The sequence below is a fragment of the Andrographis paniculata genome, unplaced genomic scaffold (genome assembly GCF_009805555.1).
Source record: "Andrographis paniculata isolate CXL003 unplaced genomic scaffold, ASM980555v1 Contig60END, whole genome shotgun sequence".
NCBI lineage: Eukaryota > Viridiplantae > Streptophyta > Magnoliopsida > Lamiales > Acanthaceae > Andrographis > Andrographis paniculata.
Window position 1 is genome coordinate 3,142,459 of NW_026137596.1, and position 17,648 is coordinate 3,160,106.

General features: G+C 31.6%; 2 protein-coding genes across 3 annotated transcripts; both read right to left on the bottom strand.

The window, feature by feature from the left end:
• Positions 1 to 226: 226 nt before the first annotated feature.
• Positions 227 to 5,719, bottom strand: LOC127259988 (uncharacterized). Of its 2 annotated transcripts, XR_007840613.1 has the most exons (9): positions 5,164 to 5,719; positions 3,493 to 4,212; positions 2,819 to 2,914; positions 2,658 to 2,741; positions 2,325 to 2,559; positions 2,082 to 2,242; positions 1,246 to 1,524; positions 1,011 to 1,163; positions 227 to 710 (listed from the first exon to the last, which is right to left on the bottom strand). XR_007840613.1 is itself a non-coding variant. In XM_051287608.1 (8 exons), exons 1-8 carry the CDS (start codon positions 5,542 to 5,544, stop codon positions 1,107 to 1,109), a joined length of 2,013 nt encoding a protein of 670 aa, XP_051143565.1. In that variant the 5' UTR covers positions 5,545 to 5,719; the 3' UTR covers positions 773 to 1,106. The 2 variants fall into 2 exon arrangements, 1 of the variants encoding a protein (XP_051143565.1); XM_051287608.1 differs by lacking the exon at positions 227 to 710 and having other exon boundaries at positions 773 to 1,163.
• Positions 5,720 to 6,219: 500 nt separating this feature from the next.
• On the bottom strand, positions 6,220 to 9,742 carry LOC127260018 (dicarboxylate transporter 1, chloroplastic-like). The gene is made up of 3 exons (XM_051287651.1): positions 8,372 to 9,742; positions 7,571 to 7,792; positions 6,220 to 6,846 (listed from the first exon to the last, which is right to left on the bottom strand). The coding sequence occupies exons 1-3, from the start codon at positions 9,473 to 9,475 to the stop codon at positions 6,484 to 6,486; spliced, it is 1,689 nt and encodes a 562-aa protein (XP_051143608.1). The 5' UTR covers positions 9,476 to 9,742; the 3' UTR covers positions 6,220 to 6,483.
• Between the last annotated feature and the right edge of the window lie 7,906 nt (positions 9,743 to 17,648).

Below are 17,648 nucleotides of genomic sequence, written 5' to 3' on the forward strand. Positions count from 1 at the left end.
AAAAAAAGCTACTTTTGGCGTTGCACCATTTTTGGCGTTGAATTTGCCAAATGCCACCAGCTGGATTGGAGATGCACTTATAAAAATTTATCTAACGAAAAAAAATATCTTAGGAATGGTAATATTTTAAATCACTATTAATTTTTCTGAAATAGAAAAAAAAATTAAAGTTAAAGAAACAGTGTCATCGACTTCTGTCTAAAATCAACAATTAAACAAACTACAGTAAAAATGACTTCCAAACAACAAGAAGACATTCCCAAAACTCTCCCACGTAGTACAATCATAAATTATTCCTACCATTGTCAAATCTTCGACAAAACTTTGCAAAACATACAAGCTATTTTCACACATAACAAGATTCAAGAAACTTACCAACAAGATTCCAGATTCTAGATTCAAATATATATATACACTAGCATTATCAGCTTCAAGTAAAAAACATAACATGACAAAAACTCTGCGTCTAGCCTAAACAAAAGTAGTTGTGTACAACCGGCGACCACCGCTGGCACCTGTAGCATAACAGCCCAGCTGATCGAACCGGACTAGCAATACATGGGAAAAAGAAAAAAAGACTAATGATATAGCAACGACGAAGAAAAAAAAAAGAAAAAGAAATCATAACTATCAGAAATGCAAAACTGTAACCAAGGGGAAAAGGGGACCTGCTTATCCGGACCTACAGTTTTGTCGAGCTCCCCACAAAGCTGTGAACGATAAATATAAAAAGAAACTGATCAATCAGGCAGCCAGCAATGAAACAAAAGTGTTCGACTAAACTCATCAGGTACATTTCACAAAAAAGACATTATCTTCAATACACCGCAGAGGACAAAATAATTACTAGACCATACTTAATAAAGACTGTTTCTTAGTTTCGGGAAGTTTAGGCATAGGACTATACGAGGAGCGCTCAAGAGTTCGCCAAAATATCGACATTTTAAATGACATGCTTCCTGTGGCCTTAGACTACTTAAAAATTACACCATTCATTAATGGAGGCGTACCATTTTTCTCTCCGGGCTTCTGAGGAAGCAGTCTATGTTACATAAAGCGGCAAAAACTGTGCACCATCTTGCATCAAAATGTACGATGTAATTCCCTCACGTTGAGGTATTATCGAACAGTATCAACTGCCCGAGAGCGGTTCTTGTCCGGAGCTGTAACAAGGAGAGAAATTTGAATTACACGAATGAGTTTGAATACTGGTAAAAAATTATAGAATCTGATTCATTACCGCACCTTTACATCCAAACACGGGTCGTTGACCATATTCTTTAGTTGAGAGACTATGCCAGCATTTCGCAGTTCAGCAGATCGACTAAATGCTCCTGAACTGCTAGGGAAAGTAAGATTCACAATCGCCCAAACAGCAGCTGTTCGTAACTGGCTGTTGTCACTCTGTAGAAACTTGAGTAAAATTGTTTCCATATGGGTGCCCACCTGTGGGAACAATTGGTTCATTACAGCTTCCTTGTGGTGCTCGTTTCCGGAAGCCACGTTACTGAGGGTGTACATGCCCTGTAAGAAAATGTATTGCATTCAGGTTTTCAAAATTCTACAAGATTGCTAGGAGAAAAAAACACTTAATGTGCTTCAACTGTATTATTAAAACAATTGTATTTCCATCAATATGCATACACATACCTCACTAACATCTGATTTTGTCTATAATAAAGTTACAGTTATCTTTTAATGTAAAAATCAGAAAAAAAACATATCCTTGTCATTCACAAATCTGTAAATAACATCTTTCTACAAAAACAATACTAAAATAAAATGAAACGAAATAAAAGGTCATTGCTTAATTTGCAACAGTCCAAACTACGGTTTCTGATTTTTTAGCTGAACTTCCAATACTGATTTTACCTAAAAGTAAATGGCAGGTGAAGTTTCATATATTGCCTACGCACTCAAACCTGCAAGTAGATATTTTAGCATTCACAAAAACTACAGTACTAAATGACTGTGCAACAGATATTCTAATGCAGCGTTGAAATTAAGACATCGTCATTTTCTGGGCAAAGCTTTTGTCAACTTAAAAGACCGTAGGGTTAAAACAAAAGGAAATTTCTTACTTGAACCAGAACTTCAGGTTTTGTAGAGCTGTGTAATTGCCTTCCAATAGCATGTAGGAGAAGTGCATCATCCCCAAACACATACTCTATTGAATTCACACTACCATCTACAAGATTGCGTACCAAAGCCAGAGCTTGCTCTTGGACAGAAGCATCAGGGTCTGGTGTTACCAATAAAGAGCAAACGGTGAATAAAAAGAGATGCATGACAGTTTCGTTCCATATTTTGTAAGCGATTATTACCACTAATGAGGCTTGTTAATGTGGATGTGGTTAGCTCCAAGAGAATCTCCTCTTTACATTTTTCGTTCACAAGGAACATAAGATTTTTTAATGCCCAAACGGCATTAATTCGAATGGTGGATTCCATAGACTTTGATAGCTGAACAAGTTGCTTTACGCATCCACACTGCATCAATAGAAATTTATGGGGGACGAAATTCACTACAACGTTACTGATGGCCCCCAGAGCAGCAACCTGAAGAAAGCAAAGAAGCAGAAAAAACACAAAACGCAGTTGCTCATTAATTAGCTTGAGAAGATCAAGAATGTCACCAAGAAAGGAAAAATAAATACCTGGACAGAAGTACATGAGTCAGATAAAAGCTGGACCAATGGAAAGATGATTGTTTCATTCATAAATTGACCTGCACTCAAACTCTGAAGAATATAATTGTTAACAGAGCCCAACTGCTAGAAATGAAATTTCAGAAATTCTAATATTTGCATCAACAAACCTTGACAGAACGAGAAGCATTCTTCAAGAAAATGCAAGCGGCCGCACGCAATTCAGCACTATCGTGAGCTAATGCTTCGGATGCAAAATCTAACACCTACATGCCAAAGTAGGAAGTTAATGATAACAATCATTAATTGTGCTGTTGCAATTTACTATAAAAGCATCGAGAGTTTTTTGGCATTCTAGCAAATTAATGAATTTATATATTGGCTGGTGTATAATTATGCTAGATGATGAATATACTACTTGAATTATTAGCTTTATCTCTCAGCTCAATCCTACCATCCAAAAAAGTCATATGTTCCTACGAAGAGTGTATAAGAGGAGTGTAAAGAGGGCCCTACAAAGAGAAGGGGTCAAAAAAGGGTGTTGCTGTTCTATTTGACAGAACCGTTTACAGATGACAAAAAAAGGGCCCTATATATGAAGCATACTTTTCCTACTCTCTTGATTAAGATATGCAATCATAAAATCAGAAATCAAGCTTTAGACATAAATTAACCAAAATTTTCGAGATCAATAATTAATTAATTGAGTGATTAAAAACTGACTCAATGAGTGATAGCAAGCAACAACATGAGTATGAGTATGAGAACATTATCGCTAATCACTATCGTTTCTCTATCAACATTCAAGCATAAAAATGATATTGTTCTGCATCAAGCAACAAACCTTTAACTGAAGGACCATATCCCTGCAGCATTCTAAATTCGAGCAAAGATCGGCCAGTGCTAAAAATATCCCCTGCACACGTTTGGTTTTAAATGAACCTTTCTTTAAGTTGTCAAATAGTTTCTCAATCACTTTTGCATTAAACGCAACTTTTTGTACATCCTCCTTCCCTGAAATCAAATTAGACAACCCGTATGGTGCTTCATCTCCAACTTGACCAGGATCATCAAGAAGCTCAAGTAATATCAAAACCAATTTGTTCTTGATTCCTGCATCTTGAAGAAAAGATGTAGAAGTATTTCTTATGTTGATTAAACACATGCAGGCTAATAGTCTTGTCCGAGGATACTTATCATTCATCAATTCAGTTACTACATTTAGTTCCCTTCCATTCTCAGGCCCTATGAACCTCGAAGCAACTTTTGGATTATCCTTGACGACAGCAGCTAGAGATTCTAAGCTAGCATCCCTCTGAATTAAAGAACCTTCAAGAAGACCAACAAGCCGTTTTACAACTCCAGCTTCACTCAGAGCCTGCTGATCAATGGTTGTCTGGCATGAGTGCGTGATAATACTTGCACCAAGACCAGTAACATTCTCATTCTCACTGTTCAGCAGTGAAAGAAGAAATTCCATGTTTTTCTCTTCAAGAAAATCATACTTTGGAGCCATTTTTGATTGATAAATCATTCTAAGAGATCGAGCACCAGCATCAGCAACCTACAGAAGTGGGATCCCGCTATTAGAAATTTAGTATTGTGAATTTTTCTGGGGTATATATAGCTAGAAGTTAAAAGAAACAATAATATACAGAACACGATAAATATCCCCAAAAGAAACTGAAACCATATCAACAACCAAAGAAGCTATCACCACAGCAGGGGAAGTTCCACACATGGAATTAAACATTTAAAGGAGCACATAGTTTTAGCATGTGCGAAACACACCCATCTCCCTCAACAATATATGAGTAAAGACAACATTCCAATCCTGCCATGTCCGAAATTGGCCAACGAAAGCAGCGTAAATAGGCCCTTTCACAAAACACTCCGCACTGTAATTTGAAGCAAGTATAGTATTTAACATGGAATCAATGCTCCTATACACTCATATAACACTTCCAGAACGTGTAGTTGATCTTTCCAACAAAATTGCTGCTGGGACTGGAAAAGAAGGGTTTAAATATAAGCTACTTGAATCTGAGCATTTCCAAAAAGTCCCATGATGTGTTTTTTTATTTCACATTGACATGGAAATAATTAGGTATAAGCATATTAAATATAAATAAAAACAAACAATTAAAAGTGGGGTTCCGCAAGCTACGTATCAACCACCATAGAAATCACTAATCACTTTTTAAAATGAAATTTAGTCGTAGAATCAAACACATAATACACGAATAATGGTCTAAACACCATAAAGCGCAAGAAACCGCGGATCTACCTTAATTCAGAAAGCTCTAAGCATCCCCAGCTATGTTAAAATCAGTTTTATCAAAGAGGGGAACAAAGCAGAGAAAGCAAAACCACCAATAAACAACTCAAATTTCAAGTTTACAAAAAATATGTTGCACCATTGTTCTAAATAATGCATCCAAAACTTTACGCCGCTATCGTCTGAAAATGAAAATTTCCCCATTTCGTGCAAATAATAAAGAAATAAGAAGTGTACCTTCTCGTTCGGATGGGAGATAAGGTTTAACAAAAGGGGAAAAGCACCGGAGTCCAATACAGATTTGACTCCAGCATCAAATCCACATGCAAAGCTGCCGATGGCAGCGGCGGATTGGATCAAAACAGACTCATGAAACTCACGATTGTCCCCGCCGCCTCCGCCTTGAGCGGATGCGACGGAGGCGGAGAGAATAGCTACGACGGAGGGCACAGCGCCGAGCTTCAAGAAAGCCAGCTTCTTCGTACGGTTTCCAATTATCTGATTCTTCAAGTCTCTCAATGCTTTTAGCTTGTCCTCGTCCGGAGTGTGCGCCGAGTTCAGCCGCCCGATCAAGTCCTGCGGACGATTGGAGTGGTTCGACGCGGCGGAGGCGGGCATCTCGGCGGCTGGATGCGAAAACGCGGCGAGAGAAAATCGTATCGATCAGAGCTCCGATCCAAGGCGGCTGAGGGAATGCGACAAGGCGGAGCCGCCGGTGGGCGCGGTGGATTTGTGGGTTTGCCTGTTGATGATTGATGGGTGTTCGGTTTTGTTTATTTCATTTTGAAATCTGGAAAAGTCGTCAAACCAGTTGACGGTTTTCTGATAAATCGCTGTAGCGTTTTTAGATCAGCTTCAAAGTTAGTGGCACGGATTATTCGGGTACATTCATAGGCAAACCAAAAATCCTGTTTTGTCTACATTTTTGTCCACTACAAGTATTTATTTCACATTAAATTTTATTGTAACATATTTTTAAATTTTGTCCCCCTCATATTGATTTCAGTGATTAGCGACTTTACAAATATCATTACAAAATATTTATATCCGAGAGAAAAAATAGCTTATAAATGCGCCGTGTCATTATGAGTGGGTATAATATAATTTTGGCAACTAAACAGAATTACATATACAAAGAAGTCATGCAATATTAATTATAAATTAATTGAAAAGAAAGAAAAACATTTGACTAAATGGTTTAAAATTTTATACTACTACACTTGAAACAAGCAAAATAGCTAAAAACATGTGGAAAATAAATAAATAAAAATAATGATAACTAAAGACAGGACATAAGAAGTAACTTTGCAGCCTTTATTTCCAATAGGCAAAAATTGCAAGAGAATCCCCAATTATTACAAAGGGAAAATTTTTGACAGCTACAGAAGTAATACATACCTCAAAATTTTATACCTGTCCTAGCCAAGCTCCCAAAATCTTGGATTGAGTGTTATCAGCATTGTATTTGTCCCAATCATTAAACTAACTAAATTCTCAAATTCCAACAAACACCATCTTGTTTCTTCTAGAAGCTTCTAGAATCGAGAACACGGTTCCCTACCACAACCCGATGGCCTTCCACCAGATGCCGCCGATTCCAAGCCATATGGCGAGATTGACTATGGAGATCAAGAACCCGTAGCCCCACCATTGGGCAAGGGGGACATAGCCAGCACCATAGAACACGGGGGCTGACCCGATGCCATAGTGAGTGATACCGCCCATGAGGTTGGACAGGAATGAGAGGACGACAGCGCCCAGGTAGGGTGGGGTGCCCAAGGCGCTGGCAACTGATAGGAATGCGGTGAACATTGCCCCGATATGGGCTGCCCCGCTGGCAAAGAAATAATGAGAGTAGAAGTATAGGAGGACGAGAATTCCGAATGATAGCTGCCATGATAGACCCAATCCACCAACAAACTGCCAATAACGACGAATATAATAATTAGATAAAACAAAAACAACTGGTGTCTAAGATAGTTATTCCCAGTTAGCAGCCGCAAATGTGCATGAATGTAAGGATTTATCGACATTTATTTTTTTCAAATACTTGTCGTTTTGTACTTTCAAGAAAATGTGTTTAAGAACCTCTTGTTTCTTTCCATTTATGTAGAAAGAACAAAAATGCATATTATCCAATGTTACGGGAGATAGTGCTAAATGTAAAATGTTGTAATAAGGGCATAAAGTATCTGCACAAGCGAGCTGTTAAACGAATCGAGTAGCTCGCGAGCCAAATTCGACTCGGCTCGTTTAAAAGCTCTGAGTTCGAGCTCGACTCGCGAGTAGCTCAATTGAACTGTTAATATAATATATATAATTTGTTATATCAAATTTACAATTATTATTAACATTTGAATATTTTATTATAAATAAAATTATAAATACAATTAAATATATTTAATCTATATATTAAAAATATATAGAGTATGTATAAAATTCAAATCCAACTCGAGTTCGAGTCTATGAGCCGAGCTCGAGTTTGAATTTGAGCCTAACGAGCCGAGCTCGAGCTACTATATTGGTTCGAATTCTTAACAAGCCGAGCCAAACATATACTGTTAACAAATTCGAGCCGAGCTCGCCCGGTACGTTTAACAGCTCTACTACACAGGCAGTGTAATGTGAGTAAATATATACATACCTTGACCACTGTTTGGCTAAACCAAGAGATGAGGCCATATTTGTTCAGATACCCGGCCATTGCAATCAGAGCAGCGAACCATGTAAGTGTGTCCCAGGCAACTGCTTCAGCTAGGCATTCCTTCCACGTGACAACACCCGTTACAAGAAGGACAGAAAGGCCGAGAATGGCAGCAGTTACGGCATCAACATTCAGGACGCTACCAAAGATCCATAGTCCAACCTGATACACACGCGCATGTATAAAGCACTAATCAAGAAGATGAATAGATAGTTGTAGTCGAGCTAGCAAAATCTATTATTGCAATTAAAATGTATCCTAACTCAGTGCAATGAGTTTACTCATGTTCATTTTATTCATATAACAAAATCTACTACCAACATGCAAATGCATAATTTGAAGCCATCCCTAAACAAGATTGAAACACAGTTGAGCATTTAAGCTTTGCTAGGTTCAACTCAGTTCAAAACATCAAATAAGTACTACCAATTTCAAGATGGAGCTGTACACACAGTCAAAACTCTACAGGCACATCTTTACCAAACAGGGTCGTTAAAGAATTAAATCCGAATGTCCAGACCCGAAAAAATAACAAAAAACAACTATGAACCTTCAGTTTTTGTTTAAAGGAAAACACATGAGATCGACTAATAAAGCTTCATGAATAGATTGATCTAAAATCCAGTAGTTAAGTCATGTAATTTGCATATTCTCAAAAGTAACAGTCAGTTATGCACAAATAATTTGCAGGAAAGGAGCAAGGTATAACAAGAATTTTTCATCAAGTTGATTAGTTTATACCGTAAGAAGCAGAGTTCCAGCCATAATCATCTCGTTCTTTGTCATGGGCCCCATACTCGCCAGCTTCTCCCGAGCAAGCTTAGGTGCATCAGGGCTACTCTTCACTGAAGGAGGATAGATTACGTACAACAACAATGGCACCACCACTAAAGACACCAGACCAGGTACGATTGCGGCCTTGGCCCAATCCATCCACCCGATAGGCATGTTTATCGTGCTGGCGGTTAAGTTAGCAGCCAAAGGATTTGCAGCCATGGCAGTCAGAAACATAGAAGATGAAATTACAGACGTTTGAAAACATGTCAACATTAACCATGAGCCTAATTTGTTCTCTGTTCCATCCCCTGCGTTGCTGCCGCAAGCGACGCATAGAGATTTCACCAATGGCAGGAAGATACCCCCGGCGCGAGCTGAAACTGAGGGGATTGCCGGTGCTAATAGGGCTTCGCTGAAGACGAGACTGTAGCCTAACCCTAACGAGGAGCTTCCAAATAGGGAAACGAATTGGTAGGCGATTCGGTTGCCCAATCCTGTTTTAATGAACCCTCGCGCGAAGAAGAAGGCCAGCGCGATTAGCCACGGGATCGGATCGCCGAACGCTGAGAACGCGGCGGCAAACGACAGCGTTTTGGTCAGGACGCAAGCTCCGAGGCCGAGTAAAGCAACGGCGCCTAGCGGCAACGGCTGGGTGATGATTCCGACTATGGTGGCGAGAAAGATCGAGAGAAGTTGCCACGCGATCCGCGAGACGCCGGTTGGGGCGGGTACGAACCATAGGATGATCCCCGTCGCGATTGATGCTATAAGCGGCTTGATCGCCGCGCCCTGCCATGGCTCCTGCTTCGGAAGAGGCGGAACCGACGGAGACGCAGATGCGACCGTTGATCTCCCGCGCCGGGACAAAATTTGGAGCTTCTGGTTGCAAAATTGAACACGATTGTCGCGAATCGGAAGGTCGGAGCTGCCGATTTCATTTCTGATGGGAGATGTTGACCTAGAATCGAGACGGAGGGATCTAGGGGCTGCAGTTAGGATTAGGGTTTGGGCGGCGGAATTGGGGCGGAGGCGAAGGTTGAGGGAGGAGGAAAGTGCCAAGGACGCCATCCGTACCACTAGCGTGCTTCCGTGGCGGAGATCTGGCCGTCAGTTCAGTCCGACCTATAAAACAATCCAACGGCGGCGATGGGTGACAGGATACGACAGCGTATACGTACCGGATCTGCTATATTTATACGGATTTCTTCGACATCGGAAACTCCGTCGGAATTTTGGAGACTCCGCCAGCGATGTTGTCAGTCTCTGTTGCCCGAAAAGAACAGGAAGAATTTATTACAGTGGGGATGTCAGCGGCGGTATTTGGAGTTTGAACTGATATCGCGGGACGCTTGTGTGGTCCTGGAGTTGAACTCCAGGAAGAAGGTGGTGAGTAGAGGACATCCAACGGGTGCGTTCGGACTGGGAGTTTCAGATGGGACAGAAGCGTTGGTGAAGCAGCAAAATGACGAAAAAGGACATGGAACCTTGGCATGTGGATTCAGACAACCGTTATTTTTAAAATATGATTTTAAATAAGGTCACCATCATTAAGAGTACTTGTTGCACTGGTTCTTTTTAACCTCATTATTTTATTTATGTTTCTTCTTCACTTATATTCATATTAATATTTAAATTATTTTTTAAAATATGTTTTGTTATTTAATTTTTGTATTATTATATTTAATATTAAAAATATTTTTAAATATATATATATTTAAAAAAATTAATAGTATTATAAAATATTAATATAAATATTTTTGTTATTTTTTTATTTATACTAAATTTTTATATAATAATTAAATAAAAAAACCCTTAAAGCAGGTGTGTAATATGTTGTAATTATTATTTTTAACATATTATTTTTACTACTCCCTGTATTTTATAAAATTATTTTAATTTATTTATATATATATGTGTATTTATATTATATATTTTAGTTTAAAATAGTATGAAATTTTTTATATAAAGATAATGATTTGATGGTGAAATAAAAATATTTGTAAAAAAAATAAAATATTTAATGAAATAATTATTTTCTAATTAAATAATAAAAAATAATAAATATATTATTGATAATTGACACATAATTTTTTTTTCTCTAAATTATTTATAAATAAATTTAGTTTAATTTTATTTATTTAATGACATAAATCCAATATTTTTTCAATCAAATAAATGATGGGATGTCTTTCTTTCTATATTAATAGTTCACAGCATGTGCTTAGTTTGGGACTTTTATTGAGGCCCAACAGCCCAATCTTATTGTCAAAATAAAGGCACCCTTATTATCTACTCAACCTTTTACCATTAGTAAAACAACTCAAATTTTCAAATGTTTCCATGCCCTAAAACTTATTGAATTATTATTCTTTATATATTTATATATATATATATATGATATTCAATATTTATTTTTACTTACAAATGTAAATATACAATAAAATAATATAATTATATTAGTTTGCATTTGAGTTTATTTTATTTATATTTTTATATTTAAATCTTAATTAAATTTAATATTTAATAATATATTTTTATAAAAATATATTTCTTTCTTATCAAATAAAGTAGATACGTGAATTTACGAGAAATGTGATTAACAAATAAGTAAAAATATATCAATAAAAATAACTACAATATGATAAAAATAATTATAAATTAAAATAATTAATTAGTATAATTAAAATTTTAAAATTATACATTGAAAATTTCTAAATGCGATTAAACTATGTAATCATTTTTTAAAGAAAAATGATATTCCCTTGGTCTGGTTAAGAAGTATATATTTATTTTTAGCGCGAATTTTAAGAACTAATAATATTTTAATTATAACGGGTAGTTAAAAGTAGTGTAATATCATTTTTGCCCTTGTCTTTTTTTTCGTATAAAAGTAATTATGTGATGTAAAGTAATGGTATTTGTGGAAAAAAAAAATGGGGTATGTTCCAAAATAGAAAAATATATACTTTCTAATTAGACGGAGAGAATATAAAATATGAGACCAACAGAAAAGTTAATCGTAATACACTAATACTTGGGATGTAGGGAGTGTAATATATATAATAAATAAATTGAAATGAGAAGTGTTCTTTTTGTGTGTTTTTTTTTTTTCAACGTGATTTTACAAAAAAAATAAAATAATATATTCCCTCCTTCCAATTTCTATTATTCTAAAGTATATTTGCATGGTGTTTTAGATGATTGTCTTTTTGTTATGAATTGACAAATTTGACCTTAATTGTATAGTAGAGATTAAAAGTAATAAATGAATAGAAGGTAAAAATGTAAAATTTGTGTTTAAAAAAAGAAATAGGACAATAGTTATTGGACGTCCCAAATAGGAAAGTAGGATATTAGTTTCTGGACAAATGAAGTATTACATACATTCATTATTCTTACATTAGATACATAATTTTTATACCTCACAAATTATTTCACAAAACAAACCGTCTTTGTCAATAATAAATTTAGATTTATTTGGTTTGTATTTGTATTTAAATTGTGATTAAAAAAACTTTGGCACTTTCTCTTTCCCACTCAAACTTACTATTTTAAGGTTTTATAGTAAATTAAAAGTTAATATTCCTATTTTATTAGTTAGTGAAAATATGTATAAAAATTTTGACAATTTTTTTATCATTTGACAAATGATCCGGTATTAATTAATAACATTGACAAATTAACATTTTTCGAAGTGTATTCAAGCTAACGAGAAATCAAACCACCAATTTTTTTTAAAAAAAATTGTCAGAGTCAAAGAAAATATACTAAGATCGTATCAAAGTTTCAAGATGTTATTTGAGTTCTTTTTGAAATAATTATTTCGGTTTTACTCAATTATAAAATTGAAAGGACACGTCACCAAAAATTATTATGCAATATCAAATTCACCTCAACGAAGATCAAATCAATAAATCAATCAAAGATATTTCAGTTTAACTTTGATATTCCAGCTTATGAGAATGAAATCAGTCTAAATTCAGGCAAAGTCAAATTTAAAACAAAATCCCTCCAAATCCTTGAAGAAAAAAAAAAAAAAAATCAAATTGAAGATCAAATATTCAAATCTTTCAAACAAGTCATTCAAATCCATTTGACATTCAATTCGACTCTCGAAAAAAAAAAAAAAATCAATTTAGGAAAAAATTTTGTATTTATAAAATTCACCTATACTATTTTTTTTTGTCTACAAATATATTTTATTGAAAATTATGAAAAAAAATAAAATAGAATAGGAACTAAACAAACAATAAGGTGAGAATGACAAGTATATTGTGAATTATGACTTCACTTACATGCAAAATTTACATCACTTTCAAAAGGAGTGATAGTTATTATTATTATTATTATTATTTAAATGATATAATGTGACATGTGTTAGTTATGGTAACACCCGCACAATAATAATAATAATAATAATAATAATAATAATCTTCAGGTGAATCATTTTAGGCACACTAAAGCCAGTTTTGTCTTCATGCATTGTCCCAATAGTTACTGTTCTTTCAAGACATCTTTCTTCTTATCTCATATAATTTTTTTTTATTTTCTATTTTTTATTTTCGTCCATTCTACATAACTTGTTTTTTCTAATTTTGGAATTATAGACTTTAATCGCATTTTAAATTTTAAATTTTATAATTTTCTTAATTTTAATTAAACTATTTACTTATCTTAATTTATAAATATTTTTACTAAATAATAATTATTTTTACTAATACACTTCTTAATTACTTACTAATTATACTTTACCTAAATTCCCGTGTCTACAGTAATACACCCATATTACATGGAACGGTTGAAATAATTTTTAGAAAAATGTGTTGATTTGATCTCTTTAATTGTGTATTCGATCCACCCTCTTTTTCACCTCAATATCACGAATCGGATATATATATATATATAACAATCCTATGTTCTTTCTGAGATATTTTAAAAATTTTCATATCAAAATATAATATTTTATCCGGGTCGGCCCGGGGTCGAGGCGAACAAAATATACTCTTTCCGTCCCGGTGCAAAATTGTCGTTTACTTTTTGCACGTATATTTTTGAATGTTAGTATTATAATAAGTTGTAGTAAAAAAGACAAAAATGCCCCTATTAGTATTGTGTTATATAAAAGTAATGACATTTATGTAATATAGTATAAGTTGGAAGGATATTTATTATGTTAGGTAGATAATACAATTACTAAATTATGAAATGATAACCGTTTTGGGATTGATTAAAATGAAAAATGATAATATTTCAATGAGATCAGAAAGTAATATTTTATCCAGGGGCAGCCCTGGGCTTGGGGGGACAAAATATAATATTTTATTCAGGAGGGATACACGCCCAAGGCCCACAGTAAACAGAGAATCCATTATATATATATAGTTTATATATATAATTTATTTGATGTATATAAAGAAAAAATATTGTAGTTTTATGGTACAAAGATTAATTTTTAATATTGAGGTTTAAATTCAAATTTTATATGTCTCAAACATTTAAAAATATTTTTTTATATTATTTTTCATCTAAAAATCTTAGAAAATTATTTTATTTAATTATTTATATTTTATTATAAATAAAAATATAGTATTATTTTTATATATTTAGAGACCTATATTTTTTTTTTAGCCCCGGGCCATTCGAAAGTCAGGATCGCCCTAATTTTATCTAATAAGATATTAAATCCATTTAAGGGTGTGTTTGTTTGGGGGTTTGGATTTTGGATTGGGATTTGAATAGTAAAAATTTTGAATTTGAATAGTTGTATGATGTGATATAAATAGGGTTTGATGTGATGTTTTAAATGTAAAATTGATTTTTAGTATAATATAAAAAATGAAAAATAGGTGTTTGATGTGATGTTTTTGGGGGGAAAAAATTGGATGAATAGTAGAAATCCTTCAAAATCCTTCAAACAAACACACCCTTATTATTTAAATACAAGTATGTATTATATGTCAAAATAATACTTCATCTATCTCACATATCATGACATTTTCTATTTTGATTAGCTCAATATATTATGTTATTTTCTTTTTTTAGAATTTTTTTATATTTTAATCATATTTTTCATTTTATAATTTTTATCAACTAATTAGTTATATTGAAAAATCAATTTTTGTTAGTAAATGAAATATATATATTATATATATTGTGTTAATATTTATGAGAAAATGTGTGAAACACAGTCACACAAACACACTAAGTATGATTTGTAAATTTATAAAGTTTTATAAAATAGAATATATAAAAATAAAATATTAGGGTAAAATATTTGTGTATAATTCATTTTTGTCTATTTTATTCATATCAAGTGTCAATGTAATCTTATTCTTAAAATGAAGCTTTTAATCATTTTGATTCTTATTTGTTTCAAATTTAGTTCATTTATTTATAAAATAATCATTTTGATCCTTTATCAATTAATATAATTCATATTTTGTTCATAATTATTATTTTTTTTTAAAAAAAATTAATAGTTATTGTTATTATATGCATTTTTTACACAAATATATTATACTTAAAAAAAAAATCATAAAAGTTACTTTTATTATCAACAAAAAAATATATATCACTATATTTAATCTCATTCTTTTATATATGTAAAAAAAAAAAAAAATACTCTTTCGTTTTCATACGCCAATAATTTAATTAAAACAAACAACCTGCAACTATATTATTTAGACGAATGATTTTTAAATTGGTGCTTAAAATTATTTTGAAATAAAAAACCTAAATTAATTTAAATAATAAATAAAAATAGATTTTTCAGATGAAACATATACTACACCGATCATAAAAAAATAAGTTCAAACTTTTTTTCACAATTTCAATATGGTGTTTTTTTTTTGTTTTGGTTTTGTTTTTATTTTTTAAATTAAAAATACAAATAATTATATTTTAGATGATAGAAAAATATAATCATATTTTTAGGTCAAAAATATAATAATAGTTATATATAGTAATTTTGAAAAACAAAAAATAATTAAGAATTAAAATTGAACTATTTATATGATACCAAAATTGTTATTTTAATTTAAAATGGAAAAACTAAAATTGACATAAATAAAAAGGATCAAAAATATTATTTGAATTTGCAAAAGTAGAAAATATGATTAAAGACAAATTATTAAATTGAACCGGAAAAATAAAGAATGAAACTGTAACTTCTGAGGATATAATTGGATCTCTTTTATTTGATTTTTGTTTTAATTTCTTTGAGCGCCAATAATATTTTTATTTTATTTTACTTTATTTAAAATAAAATAATAAAAAAAAACAATAATGATGATGAGTATGATGGTAATGGTGACGTAGACATATGTGAATGGTCCCACCATTTAGGTTAACTAATTAGCAATTAGTATTCTTATTTTTTTTAATTTGTTAATTAAATTTATCATATTAATAATTTTTTTTTTTGACAAAGTTAATAAATCAACATTTAATTATTACAATACTTACTAATAAATTCATTCAACACTTATTTACAACAAATACCACTAATTTTATTATATTTTTTTCATTTACTTTTATTTTTAACTAAATTTTTAAAAATACCCCTAACTACCTATCATTTTTTCAATAAAATATTTATTTCTCTTAAATTTCCGAACACAAATGGACTATTTTTAGTTGAAGAGAAAGTATTAATTAAAGAAGTAATATAAGGCCAACTCTACAATTACAAATTAATGCATGCTGATTTTCTACTCTTTCTTTTTATTTTTTAAAAAATATATATATATTTATTTATTTAAATCAATTATTCATTCATTCATCCAAATTCCAAGGGACATGTCACCTAATAACTCATTAAACTCCATTGCGACAAAATTTAATCATCTTTTTATTTATTTATTTTTTTAAGAAAGATAAAAGTAAATCAATTAAAAGTTTCTTTCTCCCCTTTAAACAAACATCATGCTTATGTAAAATAAAATACTAATATTATTAATTAATCTCATCAATCAACAATCACCAAATTAACATTCTTCAACTATAGTTAATTATGTACTTCTAGAATATATTAATTAGGGCATAACTTAGGCATGCATTGGGCCCACATATTCAAATATATTAAATTCAAGAACCATACAATTAATATATATATATTGTGACCGTAAAGTAATAAGTTCAAATGCCGATACTTTCAGGTGTAACGACTGCGAATTCCTATATTATATATATATATATATTAATACGAGAGGAAACATTAAGGATGTGATTAGTTGTATTTTGATTTTATTTTGCCTTTTAAATTATTTTGAGGTAAATATAATATTACTAGCATGGTGTTTTAAATATTTAATAGTCATATATATGCTCATATTTTTATGTGTATTTTTTATATTTTATAGTAAAAAAGTATAAAAATGTAGAGTAATTTTATAATAAATAAAAATATAAATATTTTCTTACGATGATTCAAAAATAAAAGTGAAAATAAATTTGAATAACATAAATAATAAATAGATTGAGTATATAGTTTTTTTTTTTAAAAAATATTTGTACGGAAAATAAAAATATTTTTAAAATTGAATTATAGCAACAAAAAAAAAAAAAAAAAGTTAAAAAGAGCACGTTAAAAAAATCAAGATATATTGGGTTTAATCATTTATAATAAACAAATTTGTTAAATCTATATTTAAAAAATAATTAACAATTGTGTGTTGTGGTTTGTGTTTATGTTTGTATTTCTATTTAAATAGTGGTCGCATACCATAATATATATATATATATATATTTTCTCAAAGCAAATCTAGATGATTGTACAACATAAAAATAAATAAAATTCATATAAAACATAGGCCAAAACAATTCAATATTGTCAATTATTATCTCTCCTCTCTTATGCACACTCAATTTGTATAATATTAATTTATACATTTCAATCCAAGTAAAATTTAAATACGTGGAGAAATTAAAGAACAAAATTCAACTACATAATGATCAATCTTTGATCATAATTACATATGCTATATATAATTCCACTAGTTAAGGCTTTATTTACCACTTGACATTTTGTAATTTGATACATTTAATTTCCTCTAACTAATCCCAAGATCACTGTTATGCCGACAAATCTAGTCACATCTTGTCATCATCATTATAACTTTCTTCTTACATTCAATAACAGAAAATAAATCAACTATAACTTTTTAGTGTAGATTGAAACAAAAAACCCACACAATGGGGGAAAATTATTTTTTGTTTATTTATTAATTTGGAGAAGAAATGA